Source organism: Hyperolius riggenbachi, chromosome 1 (genome assembly GCF_040937935.1).
Source record: "Hyperolius riggenbachi isolate aHypRig1 chromosome 1, aHypRig1.pri, whole genome shotgun sequence".
Taxonomy (NCBI): Eukaryota; Metazoa; Chordata; class Amphibia; order Anura; family Hyperoliidae; genus Hyperolius; species Hyperolius riggenbachi.
In genome coordinates this window covers 239,985,753-240,003,056 of record NC_090646.1, presented here as the reverse complement: position 1 = coordinate 240,003,056, position 17,304 = coordinate 239,985,753, and the positions used below count along the sequence as shown (strand labels likewise).

Genomic DNA, 17,304 nt, shown 5'->3' with positions numbered 1-17,304 from the left:
CTAAACCTAAGACCCCCCCAGTTGGTGCCTAAACCTAAGACCCCCCAGTTGGTGCCTAAACCTAAGACCCCCCCTGTTGGTGCCTAAGTAACCCTCCCTGTACCTACCCCTAACCCCTAGACCCCCCTGTTGGTGCCTAAACCTAAGACCCCCCTGTTGGTGCCTAAACATAAGACCCCCCCTGTTGGTGCCTAAACCTAAGACCCCCCTGTTGGTGCCTAAACCTAAGACCCCCCTGTTGGTGCCTAAACCTAAGACCCCCCTGTTGGTGCCTAAACCTAAGACCCCCTATGGATAATAATGTTTTACAGACATTAATAAATAAAAAATGTAAATAAAAAAATGTAAATAATTTTTTTGGGTGGATAATAATGTTTTAGAAATGTTTTAGAAATAGTGATTTAGTATCTTTATAAACATTATTCGTCACGGGCTCATTTTGTAAAGTTACATCATCACAAACATAGTTATAAATCCTTAAAAATCTCCGGGCACCGTTTGTTAAAACGTTAATAATCTCCAGCGCCTTTTTTTCCCTGTTCGGCGCCCATTAAACGATATTTATAATGGGAGTGAATGGGGCGCCCTTTTTGTCCACTAGTCTCATGCGCTCAAATCTGCTGCTTCCAGGGATAGGTGCCTCTGTATAGATAGCTAGGAATAGGCGCCTTAGTATAGATAGTCAGGAATAGGTACCTCAGTATAGATAGCCAGGATTAGATGCCTCAGTATAGATAGTGAGGAATGGGTACCTCAGTATAGAGGGGGGACGCAGCGCCACGGAACAGCAGCGGCTGAGCAGTTATCAAATACTCACTTTGCCATGATCCAAGCGCTGCATCTACTTACTTATTCCTGTTTTTGCATTCCACCTCACAATAAGAGCGCCCCCTAGGGGCCCTCTTACTGTGAGCTGGAACGCAGGACAGAAAGTAGTTTGTAAATGCAGCACTTGGATCATGGCGGAGTATTTGATGGTCCCTCGGCGGCAGAATGTAGGGAAGACGAGCAGGCCCCTCGGGGGCCCTGGGCCTGGTTGCACAGGCGACTGCTGCGACTGTGGCCCCTACGCCCCTGAGCATGGGTGTGTGCAGCATATAAATGTATAATGTGAAGGGTGTGTAGTGCATAGGCAAGTGCACTGTTGTGTGTGTAGAGTGCATGTGTAATGTGCATGTGCAAAGTGTGTGGTTAAGTGTGCAGAATGTGTGGCATGCCCCCAGCTAACAATCCCTACAATGAGGAGGGAGAAAAATATGAGCAGCACAGAAGTAAGATGGCCGATGGAGCCGCGATTGCGGCCGTTCGGCACCTCGTACACGGTGAGTTTCAGCTATTGCTTACCGAAAGTGGCATCATTCGTTAGAGTAGATTCTCAGCTATCCATAGATATATGACTTGTGGGGTTTTCAACGACCTGAAAGCGGAAATTCTTTCTGTTTTCAGCACCGCTGAAATTCTCTATGGCGAGTTAAGGTGGGTCCCCTAAAGTAGACTAGCGCCGAAAATTGCTCTGGTCCGTTGGGATAAAAACTCTTGGGGGTGAACTGGTTAAGTCAAGAAAAAATTGTGAAATAATCCAATCATATTTTCAGTCCTCTGAAACTAAAAGTCATAATTTCTCTACCCCTGCCTGCTGTCCTTCTTACCATCTTTACCTTGCAGATGTCTGATGATTGGGAGCTGTGGGAGATCCCTGCCAGCTAGCTGCCTGGGACTGGAGATGGAGGGAGGAGGCGGATCATGCAGGGAGGAGTAACATGAGAGGGTGTCAGACGGCCCTTTGAAAAGATGCTGGAAAAGCCTGCTCTGGAAATGCCTGCTCTCCTCTCCTCATTCTTCATGCTGAAGCCTATAATCCTGCTGGGATAGGAGGAGAGGGCATACAGTTCAGGGGAAACAGCCAAAGCAGACACAGGCAATTCAATGCTGCAGGAAGCCAGGGCTGCTTCCGTTAGAGCAGAACACAGCTTCCCGCTGTTGCCTGGCAACACCTAAACACAAGTCAGCAGCGTCTAAGGGCTAAACTATTAACTGAAGGGGGGAGCATAACTTTAGCAGTTAAAAAAGGAAGCAGCTCTGTTCTCGAGCGGCCCCCCTCCCTCTGCAGCAGGACCACAGGAGCCTTGCTGGTATTAGGAGCCAGCAGCTAGGATACCAGGGATAGATTACATGCTAATGGGGCCCCTTAGACACTACTGGGGCCCCAATCAGGTGCTTGGAATGATTAGTGGGATGATCCGGCCCTGGATCCAAGTGACCCACTTCAGCCACGCAAATTGATTCAAATGCAGGAAGTGACAAGTGACATCACTTCTGCATCTGAAGTCCGTTGGTACGGATTGCCGCTCGGGTCCCATGCTGATGTGCAGGTCTGAAAGGGAGGGTGGGCAGGCTGAGAAGAGAGGTGCCGGTGCCAAGGCAATGGGCGCCGGCACCACGTGTGTCAAAAGTGAAGATTTTTTTAGGGGTGCAGGTGCCTATGGTGCTGTGGAGTCTATGGCATGAGCCATGCCTGCACCCCTGTAGATCCGCCACTGTCACATGACCAAGGGGGCCTCATGCTAGCTTTTTTTCAGCTCTCCCTACTACTATGTCAGCCGGTGGACCCGCCTACTCATTGAGCAGACCATGGGCTTGATTCACTATGTGGTGTTAACCTACTTAGCACGTCTAAGGTCTTTAGGCGTGCTAACCAGGGTGCTAAGTAGGTTAGCACCGGTTTTCTCAATCAGATCGCACGCAAAGTCCTATGCGCGCTAAGTCCTATAGGCTTTAGTGGGCACTTCGCGAGGAGCGCCCTGTGCTCTGTGCAGGGCGCGCGCTGTACTTTGCGCGCGATCACTACTTCTCACATTTAAACTCAGTTTAGAAGTGATAAGGGCCAGTGCTAACAGTTAGCACTGCTTTGTGAATCGAGCCCCATGTGGGAGCTGCACTTCAGATAAGGTCAGCATTTTCTACTAAGTGAGTGCTCAGCAGACAATCTGTAGTATATAAGTGAATAAGTGTTTTGTGTGTGTACTAAATGTGTCAGGCAGTGTGTTCCCGTTTGTGTGTGTGCATGTGTGTGTGTCAAGTGTGCTCCCATTTGTGTGTGTATATTTTGTACTGTATTTGGCAGGCAGTGCACTCTATAGTGTGTGTAGTTTATGCTGTACGTGGTAGGCAGCGTGCTCTATAGTGTGTGTACTTTATACCGTATGTGACAGTATAAAACACTGCTTTTTCCCCAAAGAGCTTTATCTTTAGCATACTGGGATCTGGGGTGTGGGAAAAGAGGGTAGTTAAGGGGGCTCAGTAGGTTTGCCAGTATAAGGCCCACTTTAAAAACATTTTTTTCTTTGAATTTTAAAACTCGATTTTCTCAAAAACGACAAGTTTTTTTTTTGGCTTGTTTCCACTATTCCCCTTAACCAGTTAAAGAGAGTCTGTAGTGAATTTAAATTCTTGTTTTTACCTTTTATTTATGTTAAACATTATGGCTAGTACTAAAACGCTGCATCCCCGCGGCAAAATGAGAGTTTTATACCCCCAAATCCCCTGGGCTACATCAGGGAGCGATTCCTGATAGAGGCAGAGCTTTGGGCTGTAGCTCTGCCTCTACTCGCATCAATCCCTGCTTATCACCCCGCCTCTCCCCGCTCCTCTCAGTCTTCTTTCACTGAGAGGGGTGGGGGAGAGGCGGTGATCAGCTGGGATTGACTGTATTGGAGGCAGAGCTACAGCACTAAGCTCTGCCTCCCCGGGCAGCAACATACACGACTTTGAAAGTCGTGGATTTTTGCCCTGGGATATGGAGGGTATAAAACCCTCTTTCTTCCGCGGGGATGCAGTGTTTTAGCACTTTCCATAATGCTTAACATAAATAAAAAGTAAAAAGATTTTAAACTCATTTCAGAGTCTCTTTAAGTCTATCTGGATGAGTATTCTCCGCTCAAGGCTAACTGGACAAGTATTCAACTCTTCCAGTGTTTAAGCTGCTGAAACACGTGCATGTGTGCATGGTCACCACTGAGTGGCGGTATTTCCGTGTCAGCAGTTGGAGAAGGGAAGCAAGGCTTCCCTGAACCAATCGCTGTGCCTGTAATGAATGGACATGACACCGATCAGGGGCCATGTCCATTCATAAGAATGAACGAAAAAAAATAAAAAAAATGAAACACTTCCTGGTAAACAGGAAGTGTTTTTAGCTTGATCTAGAGGCAAAAAGTTAAATTGCACACACCACAGATTTTTTATTAAAAAAATTAATATAATTAATTCAAAGCTTCCCACCCCTCACCCCAGTTATCAGCAATCAGAAAAAAACCCATAAATAGTTGCCTTAGGGACTCCGTTTTTTTTAAAATAATATGTATGTCATAAGGCTATATTACAGTTATTTTAGTACATAAGGGCTTACAATTGATGGGACACAAAATAAAAACCCTGAAACAGAAAAAAATACACCTTTATTTCCACATAATATATTGACACCATACATGATTGTACTTGAAACATAATTTAAATGTTGTGATAGCCGGGACTAATGGGCAAATAAAATGGGCAAGTTTTATTTATAGTAGCATTGCTTATTTTAAAACTATAGGGGGTGGGATTGAAAAAAATTGTGTATTTTTTCTTTTTTGTATTTGCCTATAAAATGCATAGAAAATAAAGTAATTAGTGAAAACAAGTATTGCTCTCGAAAAGCTTAATTTGTGGCGAAAAAAAGATATAGATCATTTGCGTGTGAGGAGTTGTGATAAAGTTATTGGCGAATGAACGGGAGTAGTGTTGGGCGAACAGTGTTCGCCACTGTTCGGGTTCTGCAGAACATCACCCTGTTCGGGTGATGTTCGAGTTCGGCCGAACACCTGATGGTGTTCGGCCAAACCGTTCGGCCACATGGCCGAACTAAGAGCGCATGTGATTGGCCGAACGGGTCACGTGGTTCGGACCCGAACGCGCTCTGATTGGCCGAACTGTCACGTGGTTCGGGTAAATAAATACCCGAACCACGTCATATCTCTGCCATTTGTCTGTGGGTTTAGCTTTGGGTAGGCAAGCAGGGTAGTTCGCGCTCCAGCCACGCTAGCCAGGGTCCCCCCAGTCATTGTGTCGCTGCTGGGAATAGTAGTACACCGCTCGCTTAGCCACACTATATAGCATTCTGTTTACTGCCACTCTGTGTACCTCGCTCAGCCACACTATATAGCATTCTGTTTACTGCCACTCTGTGTCTGCTGGGAATAGTAGTACACCGCTCGCTTAGCCACACTATATAGCATTCTGTTTACTGCCACTCTGTGTACCTCGCTCAGCCACACTATATAGCATTCTGTTTACTGCCACTCTGTGTCTGCTGGGAATAGTAGTACACCGCTCACCCGCCACTGTATAGCATTGTGCTCTGTGTCGCTGCTGGGAATAGTGGTACACCGCTCACCCGCCACTGTATAGCATTGTGCTCTGTGTCGCTGCTGGGAATAGTGGTACACCGCTCACCCGCCACTGTATAGCATTGTGCTCTGTGTCGCTGCTGGGAATAGTGGTACACCGCTCAGCCACACTATATAGCATTCTGTTTACTGTTCTGTGTCTGCTGGGAATAGTAGTACACCGCTCGCTCAGCCACACTATATAGCATTCTGTTTACTGCCACTCTGTGTACCTCGCTCAGCCACACTATATAGCATTCTGTTTACTGCCACTCTGTGTCTGCTGGGAATAGTAGTACACCGCTCAACCGCCACTGTATAGCATTGTGCTCTGTGTCGCTGCTGGGAATAGACAAGACAAGACAAATACCATTTATATTGCGCTTTTCTCCTTGCGGACTCAAAGTGCCAGAGCAGAGCAGCAGCCACTAGGGCGCGCTCTATTGGCAGTAGCAGTGTAAGGGAGACTTGCCAAAGGTCTCCTACTGAATTAGTGCTGGCTTACTGAACAGGCAGAGCCGAGATTCGAACCCTGGTCTCCTGTGTCAGAGGCAGAGCCCTTAACCATTACACCATCAGCCAACTGCTGATAGTGGTACACCGCTCAGCCACACTATATAGCATTCTGTTTACTGTTCTGTGTCTGCTGGGAATAGTAGTACACCGCTCGCTCAGCCACACTATATAGCATTCTGTTTACTGCCACTCTGTGTACCTCGCTCAGCCACACTATATAGCATTCTGTTTACTGCCACTCTGTGTCTGCTGGAAATAGTAGTACACCGCTCGCTCAGTCACACTATATAGCATTGTGTTTACTGCCACTCTGTGTACCTTGCTCAGCCACACTATATAGCATTCTGTTTACTGCCACTCTGTGTCTGCTGGGAACAGTAGTACACCGCTCACCCGCCACTGTATAGCATTGTGCTCTGTGTCGCTGCTGGGAATAGTGGTACACCGCTCACCCGCCACTGTATAGCATTGTGCTCTGTGTCGCTGCTGGGAATAGTGGTACACCGCTCACCCACCACTGTATAGCATTTCTGTACTGCCACTGTACTGCTGCCAGTCAGCGTGTACTTTAAGGATAAGTGAAATGAGGAAGAAATCCGGTGAAAGAGGGAGGGGCAAGGGAAGAGGTGTTTCCCCTGACGGTTCACGTACAGGCCACAGGGGAGCACCCAAGAAAACCCACTCAATACCGCCCATGTTGTCCAGGACAACAACCCTCACAAATCCAAAAGAACAGGACCAGATAATTACTTGGATGACCTCTCAAGCGTCCAGCAGTGGGTTAAGCAGCACCAGCACATCACGCACAAGGTCCGAGTCCTCAGCCAGTTACAAGGAGCCAGTGGGCACAAAGCTGACACAACCGGCAGCGACGCCACGCACACAACTGCCAGATAACCAGTCCGATGAATTACCTCAGGACACAATGGGGTATTCGCAGGAGCTATTCCCAGCCCAACAAACTTCCACCTTTCAAAGGTCAATGGAGGAACAGCCAGAAATGTTGTGCCCGGATTCACAACCATTAACTGTGGGAAATGCACCGCGCACTGAAATACAAGGCGAGTCCGAGGAGGACTCGGAAACCCAAATCCCAGAGCAAGTTGGGCAGGAGGGGTTGCAATTGCAGGAGGTCGGCCGACAAGATCTGGAAGACGACGTTGGAGTGAGCTGCGCAGAGGTTGTTCTGGGGAGCTCTACTCCACGGCGGCGGCCCCCCACAATGACATATGACGAGTTTCAGGAGATGGAAGAGGAGGGTATGGACAATGTGGACATAGACCCAGATTTTGTTTGTGAACGAGAACATCGCCGTCGTAGTAGCAGCACAGATGAGTCTGTTGAAGAACCCACTGCTGCACGAGTTTGCCTTGTGCCACAAGGTAGGCATCGCGCAATTTCAGGCACCACAAGCGTGGAAGTTCAAGTGAGAGGCAAAAGAGGCGCAAACAGAAATCGCCAGCAAGGCAGGTGCTCCAAAGTCTGGGCTTTCTTTGAAGACTGCACTGAGGATGGTACTATGGCGATTTGCAAGGTGTGCAAGACCCGCCTGAGCAGGGGAAAAGTATTAACAACCTCTCCAGCACCAGCATGAGCCGCCACATGCTATCCAAACATCCCACTATGTGGGCAAACGCGGCAGGACAGGGTACCAGCAACACTGCCTCCCTTGGGGTCACCAGACTCACCACCAGACCCGCCTCAGCAGCAGCAGTAGCCCAGCCATTGCGTGGTTCACAACATTCACAAACATCAGACGCTGACACTGTCACTTTCCGGAGTAGTGCTCTTAAGGTCTCCCAGTGTTCATCAAACACAACAACCAACAGCCCTTCAGTGTGCAGCCCTACGATTCAGTTGTCTGTCTCGGAGATGTTTGATCGCAAGAGGAAATTGCCAGCAAATGACCCCCGGGCCGTGACAGTAACAGCCAGCATAGCCAAGCTTCTGGCCTGCGAAATGCTGCCATATCGAGTGGTGGAGACAAACAGCTTCAAGGGCATGATGTCAGTGGCCATCCCACGTTACGTGGTTCCCAGCCGCTACCACTTTGTGCGCTCTGCAGTGCCTGAGTTGCATGAGCACGTGGTCAGCAAAATAACCCGAAGCTTGAAGAATGCCGTTGCCTGCAAGGTTCACCTCACCACTGACACCTGGACGAGTGCGTTCGGCCAGGGTCGATACATCTCCCTTACCGCGCACTGGGTGAACCTTGTGGAGCCTGGCAGCGATTCCTCACCTGCTACGGCGCGGGTGTTGCCCACGCCGCAAACAGCTGCACCGCCGTCCCTCCCACTGGATAACAACAGCAGCACCTACCTCTCTGACTTCTTCTCCTCCAACGCATCTCAAAGCTGTACCTCATCCGGAAACGCTAACCCAGCAGCAGTAGGATCGTGGAAGCAGTGCAGCACAGCTGTTGGCATGCGTCAGCAAGCGTTGCTGAAGCTGATCTGCCTTGGGGATAAGCAGCACACAGGGGAGGAAATTTGGAGGGGAATAAAGGAACAGACGGATTTGTGGCTGGCACCGCTGGACCTGAAACCGGGCATGGTTGTGTGTGATAATGGGAGTAATCTCATTCGCACTTTAAGGTTGGCTAAGCTGACACACATCCCTTGCCTGGCGCACGTGATGAACCTAGTAGTTCAGCGGTTCCTGAGGACATACCCAGGCGTGGCCGATCTCCTGTTGAAAGTGCGACGAGTGGCCAAACATTGCAAAAATTCCAGTACTGCTTCGGGGGCACTCGCCAAGATGCAGGATCGCTTCAATCTCCCCCACCATCGCTTGCTGTGTGATGTCCCTACGCGCTGGAATTCTACGCTGCACATGCTAGCCCGCTTTTGCGAGCAGAAGAGTGCAGTGGTCCAGTACATGACGGCGCAGTACCGAGGCGCATCCGGACAGCTGCCAAGCTTCTGTGGATCCGATTGGGCCAACATGTTGGACCTCTGCCAAGTCCTCCAAAATTTTGAGCAATCCACGTTGCTTGTGAGCAGTGACAACTCTTCAGTCAGCATTACCATACCACTGTTGTGTTTACTGAAGAGGTCAATGTTGAAAATCAAGGAAACAGCTGTCATGATGCAACTGGGGGAATCTGAAGGAGAAAACGATCAGCGTGATGGTACCAACATCAGGCCATCCGCATCAGGAAACGCTGGCCCCAGCAGCTATGACGAAGAAGAGGAGGAGGAACAGCTGGAGTTGGAGCAGGAATTTCCTGCCACCACTGACGAGGGCCAGAGCGGTGCACGTTGGACTTCCACAATTCAGCGGGAATGGTCAGCAGAAGCAGACCAGGAAGAAGGTGACGACTATGATGCATCACAACAACTATCACAACGCTCACAAGAGGATGATGAGGATTCTGGCAGGACTCTGGCACACATGGCTCAATTCATGCTAGACTGCATTGAACGCGACCCACGCATTGTGCGCATTCTGGACAACACCAATTACTGTGTTTATACCCTTCTGGATCCACGGTACAAACACAATGTTCCAAAACTGCTTGAAGAAAGAGTCAGACAGGTCAAAATGGAAGAATACCAGCAGGCCCTTGTGGAGACTTTAGAGAGGAGATTGACATCCTCCCCCTCCTCTAGCCAGTTGTACGCCGACAGACTGACTTCCGCAAACCCAGGACGACCAGGAGGGCAGCAAACAACACAAGCCACAGCTAGTGCCCAAAAGGGAATGGTATCGGCAGTGTCCTTGGAGTGGGAAAATTTTATGACACCCATGCAGCAGCAGCCCACAGAACAGCAAGCGTGCAGATCCACCTCCAACACCGATCGCCTGGAGAAGATGGTCAAGAACTACATGTCAGATGGCGCAGCTGTGTTGAACAATCCATCTGCACCCTTCAACTATTGGGTATCGAAGCTAGACACCTGGCACGAACTGGCAATGTACGCAATAGAGGTGCTGGCTTGCCCGGCAGCCAGCGTTATGTCGGAACGCTGTTTCAGTGCTGCCGGAGGCATCGTCACAGATCGGCGTATCCGCCTCTCCACAGAAAATGCAGACCGTCTGACTCAAATTAAAATGAATCAATCCTGGATTGGAAACGACTACGCAACACTCCTGGACCCCAACCAAGTAACATGAACAATGACCATCTGTGATGGGTTAGCGTTTCCGGTCCCTGTTTATTGAACCTCTCATCTTTATTACATTTATGACTGCATGGCGGCAAAAAGCATTGCTATATCCGCACGCTATTTGTCCTCATGCAAGGCCTGGGATGTTGTGTCTCAAAAAGCGTGGCCTTCTCCTCCTGCGGCTCCTCCTGTTCCCTCACGTGTGCTGCTGCTGCTGCTGGGTTAGCGTTTCCGGTCCCTGTTTATTGAACCTCTCATCTTTATTACATTTATGACTGCATGGCCGCAAAAAGCATCGCTATATCCGCACGCTTCTTGTCCTCATGCAAGGCCTGGGTTGTGTCTCAAAGCGTGGCCTTCTCCTCCTGCGCCGCCCTCCTCCTGTTCCATCACGTGTGCTGCTGCTGGGTTAGCGTTACCGGTCCCTTTTCCTGGAACCTCTTCTCTGTATTACATTTATGACTGCATGGCGACAAAAAGCATGTTACCTGTGCAAAGAAACATGACATTTTCCGCATTTAAAAGACAGTTTTTCCTTTGAAACTTTACAATCAATTTTCTCAAAAACTATAAGCTCTTTTTCAAATATTTTTTTTCCTCTTGTACCAACGCCCAAGGTGCACATACCCTGCAAATTTGGGGTATGTAGCATGTAAGGAAGCTTTACAAAGCATGAAAGTTCGGGTCCCCATTGACTTCCATTATGTTCGGAGTTCGGCGCGAACACCCGAACATCGCGGCGATGTTCGGCGAACGTTCGCGAACCCGAACATCTAGGTGTTCGCCCAACACTAAGAGCACTAACAGGGGAAAATTGCTTCCGCCCTGAAGGTGGAAACACCTGCTGGCTGAAGGGGTTAATATGCGTAGCAATTTTGATAACGTTAGCATGTATGGAGGCTTTGCTATTAACCACTGAAGTTGGCATAAACTTACACGTAATTATGGTTACATACAAAATGAATTAGGATTTTATTTTCCCAGAATTTTGCATCACAAGTTTGCATCGTAATTACAGAATATGATGCAAAATAATAATTATGCAAAATTTGTGCTCATCGTTAGAACTTAGCCTTGTATAATTATTGTCATTTATTCTGTAGTCACTTGCTGAAGTAAAATAAAGGACCACACTGGAGATTTCTTTGGCTAAGACCACACTAGGCAGAAACGCTAGCGTTGCGGAAAACAAGAGCATTTTTGCCCATAAGTCTATGGGTCGCATGAAAAAAAAATGCAAATAAGTGCTTTCAAAATGCACAACTTGCTGCATACTTCTCAAAAACGGATGTAAAACACACATTATTTATTTCAATGGAGACACAGAGAAATTTGTTTCCACATTTTTTTTCATGCGTCAATTTTTACAATTTAGCACTTCACAACTTTAAAGGGACCCTGAGCAGTGAAAATAAACAAAATCAGGACTTACCTGGGGCTTCCTCCAGCCCCTCTCATGGGGCTTTCTCCCTGTGAATGCGCAGGACTCCCACGCCGGCCGGCGTGAGAACACTGTGCATGCGCGGTTCTCTAATATTGCACCGCGCAAGCGCAGGACTCCCACGCTGGCCGGCGTGATGACATGTAGCAGGCCGGTGTGATGTTGTGAATTGAGGAAGCGGGAAGCAGCCCTGAAGACTTCATACAGAAGTCGTCCCATAATGGAGCCGCCAGCTGGGACCGGGAGAGGAGCCAAGAGGACACCAGGAAACCTTGCGGCCTATGGTGGGCTGGAGGAAGCCCCAGGTAAGTCACCATTTCATTTTTAGTGAGTGCTCAGGATCCATTTAACGGTTTATTGCTCGGTCATACAACTTAGCACCCACACAAATTTTACCTTCTTGTCTTCTCACAAATAGAGCTTTCTTTTGGTGCTATTTGATTGGCTGCTGGTGGTACTTTTTGGTTTTGTTTTTCTCAATATGAGAAAAAAAACTTTTATTGTAATCCCTCCTTCCCCCTTAAAGGAATTGTCAGGCAAAAAAAAAAAAAAAATGAGTTTTACTTACCTGGGGCTTCTACCAGCCCCATGCAGCCATCCTGTGCCCTCGTAGTCGCTCACTGCTGCTCCATTCCCCTACCACCAGATAGTTTCGTTTTTGCCGACCTCGGGGTCAGCAGGCTGCATTGTGTACATTTTTTAGCATTCCCACTGATGCAGGAACATTAACGCCTACATTTTTTCGCGTTAGCGGTGCAACGCTAACAAATTTTAGCGTTAGCGGTGCAACTTTTTTTGCCTGATAATTCCTTTAAGTTTGCCCTAGACTACGTTAAATACACTGTGACTAAACATACATATGCATATGTCTATGGCAGGGATTAAATTGTAAGCCATTCCGTGGGACAGTTAAGTGACAAGGCTGTCATCTGTACAGCGCTGCGCAAGATCGCAGCGCTATATAAATTATTTTACCCACTTGATTAAAAAAAACAGCATGCTAGCTCAAATCGCGGGATAGCAGGCTGATCACTGGTGTTTACAGATGGGAACTCGTGCTCATGCTCCTCGCGAGATGACGCAGTATGGCATGACTGAGGAACGAGAGAGCTGCTCTGCAGCCGCCATCCTGCATTAGGCGGTCACAGAGTGGTTAAATAAATATGATAAATAAATATGATACTGCATTTTACTCCATTGAAAAAGGCAGACTATTGAAAACATGCAAACGCAAACAAAAACGCAAGGAAAAAAGCAGCCGCGCACAATGCTAAAAAAAAGTTATTTCAGCACTGCCTAGTGTTCTCTCAGCCTGAGGCATATTAAATCAGGCTTTCTGTATCCAAGCTTCACAAGCATGTTTAATCTATCAACAGGATCAGAACACATGATCTACATATTCTCAGTCAGGAGTATTAAAAAAAAAGAAGTGTATAGCCAGTCAACTATTATTTTCTGTAAGATCAGTAACAGCTTTCACATTCCTTCACTAGGAGTCTGCTTTTAGCTTACAGACTTTTGCAAATGATTGTGTTGTAAATAATTACGTTATAATACTTTCTCTCTTCTATCCCTACAGCAAAGCCATTGTTTCAATCACAGTTTAAATATGCACAATTGTTTTAAAACAAGCAATTTAAATCTTACTTTTCCAGCTGTGTCCATTTTGATAGAAACGTTTTCCACAAGTTATGCCTTTTGATGCCAGTGTACAAGACAGAACAAGACAGCAGGAGATAGAATAGTCCCTCCCAGTATCTGTAAATAATTGATAAACTGTAAACCCTTTCATCAAGTCCTTATTAAATGCAACAGAAAAACATTAAAAAATGATCAGTAAAACAGAATTTCTGCTTTTCATTATATACTGTATATACACAATGCCAGGGCCGTGCAGAGGATCCTTGTCTAAATTTTTAAAAAAGGGCCTCCCAACAGCAATAAGGCCCAGTGCACACCGAGCGGTTTTTGGAGCGATCCGCCGGCCGCATCCGCCTCTAAAAACGCTTGTCTAATGTATTGCAATGGGATGGTGCACACCGGCGGTTTGCGTTTTTTGCCAAGCCGCAAACGCGCCTCCTGCTGCGCATTTGCGGTTTTCGGAAGCGTTTCGTCCTCAATGTAAAGTATAGGAAAACCGCAAACCGCTCTGAAAAACGCTAGTTCAGAGCGGTTTGCCAGGCATTTTTGTTACAGTAGCTGTTCTGTAACAGCTTTTACTGTAACAATATGTGTAATCTGCTACACAAAAACGCACGCAAAACCGCTAGGTATGTTTAGAAAACCTCTCTAAACATACCTAGAATCGCTCTGAAATCAGCTCCCAAAACCGCTAGCGTATTGCGGATCTGCTAGCGGTTTTGGTGTGCACTGGGCCTAAGGCCTGGTGCACACCAGAGGAGTTTTTCTGAGCGTTTTGAGTTTTTAAATCTGCTGCTAATGTTATCCTATGTGTCTGTGCACACTGGAGCAATGAGGTTTTGTAAAAAAAAACCATAGCATTACATTGGGAAGAGCTTTTAGAGGTTTCAAAAGCTCTTCCCAATGTAATGCTATGTTTTTTTTTTTACAAAACCTCATTGCTCCAGTGTGCACAGACACATAGGATAACATTAGCAGCAGATTTAAAAACTCAAAACGCTCAGAAAAACTCCTCTGGTGTGCACCAGGCCTAAGTTGACTCTCCCTGCAACCCCACCAGGAGCAATTATGGCCTCTCCCTGCTCCCTCCCCCACAGCAGCAACGGATGACCTTTCCCTGCTTTGAACCCACACACCCCGCTGCAATAGGAGACTCTACCTGCTTTAAAGAGAGTCTGAAGCGAGAATAAATCTCGCTTCAGACCTCATAGATAGCAGGGGAATGCGTGCCCCTGCTAAAACGCCGCTATCCCGCGGCTTAACGGGGGCCCTTCATCCCCAAATCCCCTCGGTGCAGCGGGGGAGCACTTCCTGGTTGGGGCGGGGCTAACCACCGCAGCCCTGCCCCACGCGCGTCTGTCAGCGCGTATCTCCGCCTCTCCCCCGCCCCTCTCAGTCTTCCTTCACTGAGAGGGGCGGGGGAGAGGCGGCGATGCGCCGCTGATAGACACGACTGGAGGCAGGGCTGCAGCCGTTAGCCCTGCCTCCAGGAACGACCAATTCCACGACTAACGTTTGCGGGGGTGGGTTTGGGGGTGAAGGGACCCCCGTTTAGCAACGCGACAGCGGCGGTTTAGCAGGGGCACACATGCCCCTGCTAACTATGAGCTCTGAAGCGAGATTTATTCTTGCTTCAGAGTCTCTTTAACATCCCCCCTATCCCTACACTCCCTCCTCACAGCAACAACGGGAGGCTCCTCCCTGCTTCAGCTCCCAGACAGAGCAGCACGCATGGACCATCCCTCATGACACAGAGGACACAGCCTGGTCTCCTGAGCATGTGGTGTAGTCACCTTTCACCGGCGGCTGCACTCTCCCTCCTCCAGTCCAGCAGTTTGTGTGAACAGAGAGCCCCTTCTCCATACACTCTGGCAGTCATGGAGAGGGCAAGCTTTCCGGCTTTGTTTTACACTTTGGAGCTTGGATAACTTCTCTAAACTACCACTCTCCATAAATTGTGATAGCACCCCAGTGAGGAGAGGTGGATTCAATCTCAGAAGAAAAGGGTCCATATGTTGGCGCAGAAAAAAAAAAGAGCACACTAGACCTACCAGAGCCCACCCCAGTGCTCATGCCTGCCCAGAACCACCATCAGAAATTTCTGGGCTCCATACTCGACAAACCTACAGCCCCCCCCCACACACACTGCCACTGTGGAGCAATTATTAAACACTGGTTTCTGACTAGAAGATTCAGAGATGATGATTCTGTATATACATTAATTTGCGGCATGAGGAGTGTACCTCATCCGCATAATATATATGCACTTCTGGAAAAAAATGACGTGCTGATGCCCAATGTTTCTTGGGGGCCGCCACTATACACATTGTTTCATGGATATAGAAAATCTATAAATGCATCCTTGTATCTGAGTAACAATTTGATTACCTTGGGGCCGACAAACAGCAAGAACAGTCCAGCCCATAAGACATTTGGGCACACGGTTCCCTCTGTTTGCTGGCCCCAAGGTGTGCAAATCTATCGCCACTCCCCTGCTGTGTCTGATCAACTAAAATTTACTGTCAGGTCTGGGGAGGGGGTTGCAAAGTGGAGATGAAAGGGCAGAGGCAGTGAAGAGAGAGGGTAGAAAAGCAGGAAGAGAGGTAACAAGATATTTGCCTCACTAAGATTGCACTTTTTTAGCTATCCTGTTTCTCAAATGTACTAGGGGAAGGGAGAACAAAGGTCAATGAGGGACAGAGGTGGAGTGGAAAAAGACATAGAATAGCCAAGTAATCACAGAGGTAGGCAGAGGGAGTTTATCTTTATTGCATCCAGGACTTCACACATATACTTGCCGGTAACACGATTTCTTTCACTGCCAGTCCCTTATGCTCTCCAATCTGAAAACAGCCCTCTTCGGTCAATTATTTTGTTAAAGAGAAACTGCAGTGAAAATAAAGTGTTGAAAAAAGTGCTTAAATTTCACAATAGTTATTTATAATTGTTTTAGTTACCGTAGTCTTTGCCCGTTGTAAAATCTTTCCTTCCCCTGATTTACATTCTGACATTTATCACATGGTGCCATCTTTACTGCTGTCAGGTGATGTCTGTGGAAGGAGATGCTGCTTTTTTGGCAGTTGGAAACAGCTGTTATTACCCACAATGCAACAAGGCTACCACAGTGTTATGTCATGTGCTGACATCACACTGTGGGAGGGGTTTCAACACAATGGGCTCGATTCACAAAGCGGTGCTAACCCAGTTAGAGACTTTAGGCGTGATAACCATTTTTATCATGCCTAAACTCAGTTTAGGCATGATAAGTTTAGGCATGCTAAGTTTAGATAAGTTTAGATCGCATGCAAAGTCCCGCACGCAAAGCAGCGCCATTAAACTCTATGCAAAGTGCACCAGACTTTGCTAGCGCAAAACTTTTGATCAGCTGTGCACTGCGGTGCTAACCCAGTTGGTGCTTAAACTTATCACGCCTAAAAACTTATCACACCTAAACTTATCATGCCTAAACTTATCATGCCTAAACAGAGTTTAGGCGTGATAAAGGGCTTTTCACCAGGGTGCTAACTGTTAGCACCGCTTTGTGAATCAGGCCCATTATCAGCAATACAGAGCCCCCTGATGATCCCTTTGCGAAAAGGAAAAGATTTCTTATGGAAAGGGGGTATCCGCTACTGATTGGGATGAAGTTTGATGCTTGGTTACAGTTCTTCTTTAGGTTTGTGGCTCAGCAGTGGGAAGTACAAGTGGATACTAAATTGGGAGAGGCAGACCCAGGCTGCACAATCAAGGGAAGTAGCAGCACAGTGCTGTGCACTGCTGGAGGGCTTCTGTACTGGGGCTGCTTTTTGTTAGACAGGGCTGTATTACAAAAAGCAGCCGGGGTACAGAAGCCCTCTAGCAGTGCAGGGCTGGCTGACACACTTCGTGGTGTGGGCAGGCCCCAGACTCTCCTCAGGCCCTAGGTAGTCAGCGAGATGCTAATATTTCCAGCTTACATGCAAATTGTACACAGCCTGGAGGTGTGCTAATCAAGGGTGTTCATTTTATTGCCTAGATTTCAAGCCGAACCAAGTTTACATACATGCTGCAATTAAGGTGCCCCTTAACGATACAATCCTGTGGTTGATTAACCGCTTCCTATCACAGTGGTAATCAGTTGGAAACAATCGGTCATGCACATTAATGTCAGAATTACCGCTAACCAATATGATAG

General features: G+C 47.6%; 1 protein-coding gene across 2 annotated transcripts in view; it reads right to left on the bottom strand.

The window, feature by feature from the left end:
• LOC137504065 (alcohol dehydrogenase 1-like) overlaps positions 1-13,247 on the bottom strand; it is a 90,841-nt gene extending 77,594 nt beyond the window's left edge. Inside the window, exon 1 of one of the 2 annotated variants that reach the window (XM_068232008.1) lies at positions 13,137-13,247. In XM_068232008.1, the coding sequence (XP_068088109.1) occupies positions 13,137-13,154 (18 nt within the window). In that variant the 5' untranslated portion in view covers positions 13,155-13,247. Of the gene's footprint in view, positions 1-1,649; positions 1,916-13,136 lie in introns of those variants that run through there. The other variant, XM_068232019.1, reaches the window with a different exon arrangement.
• Between the last annotated feature and the right edge of the window lie 4,057 nt (positions 13,248-17,304).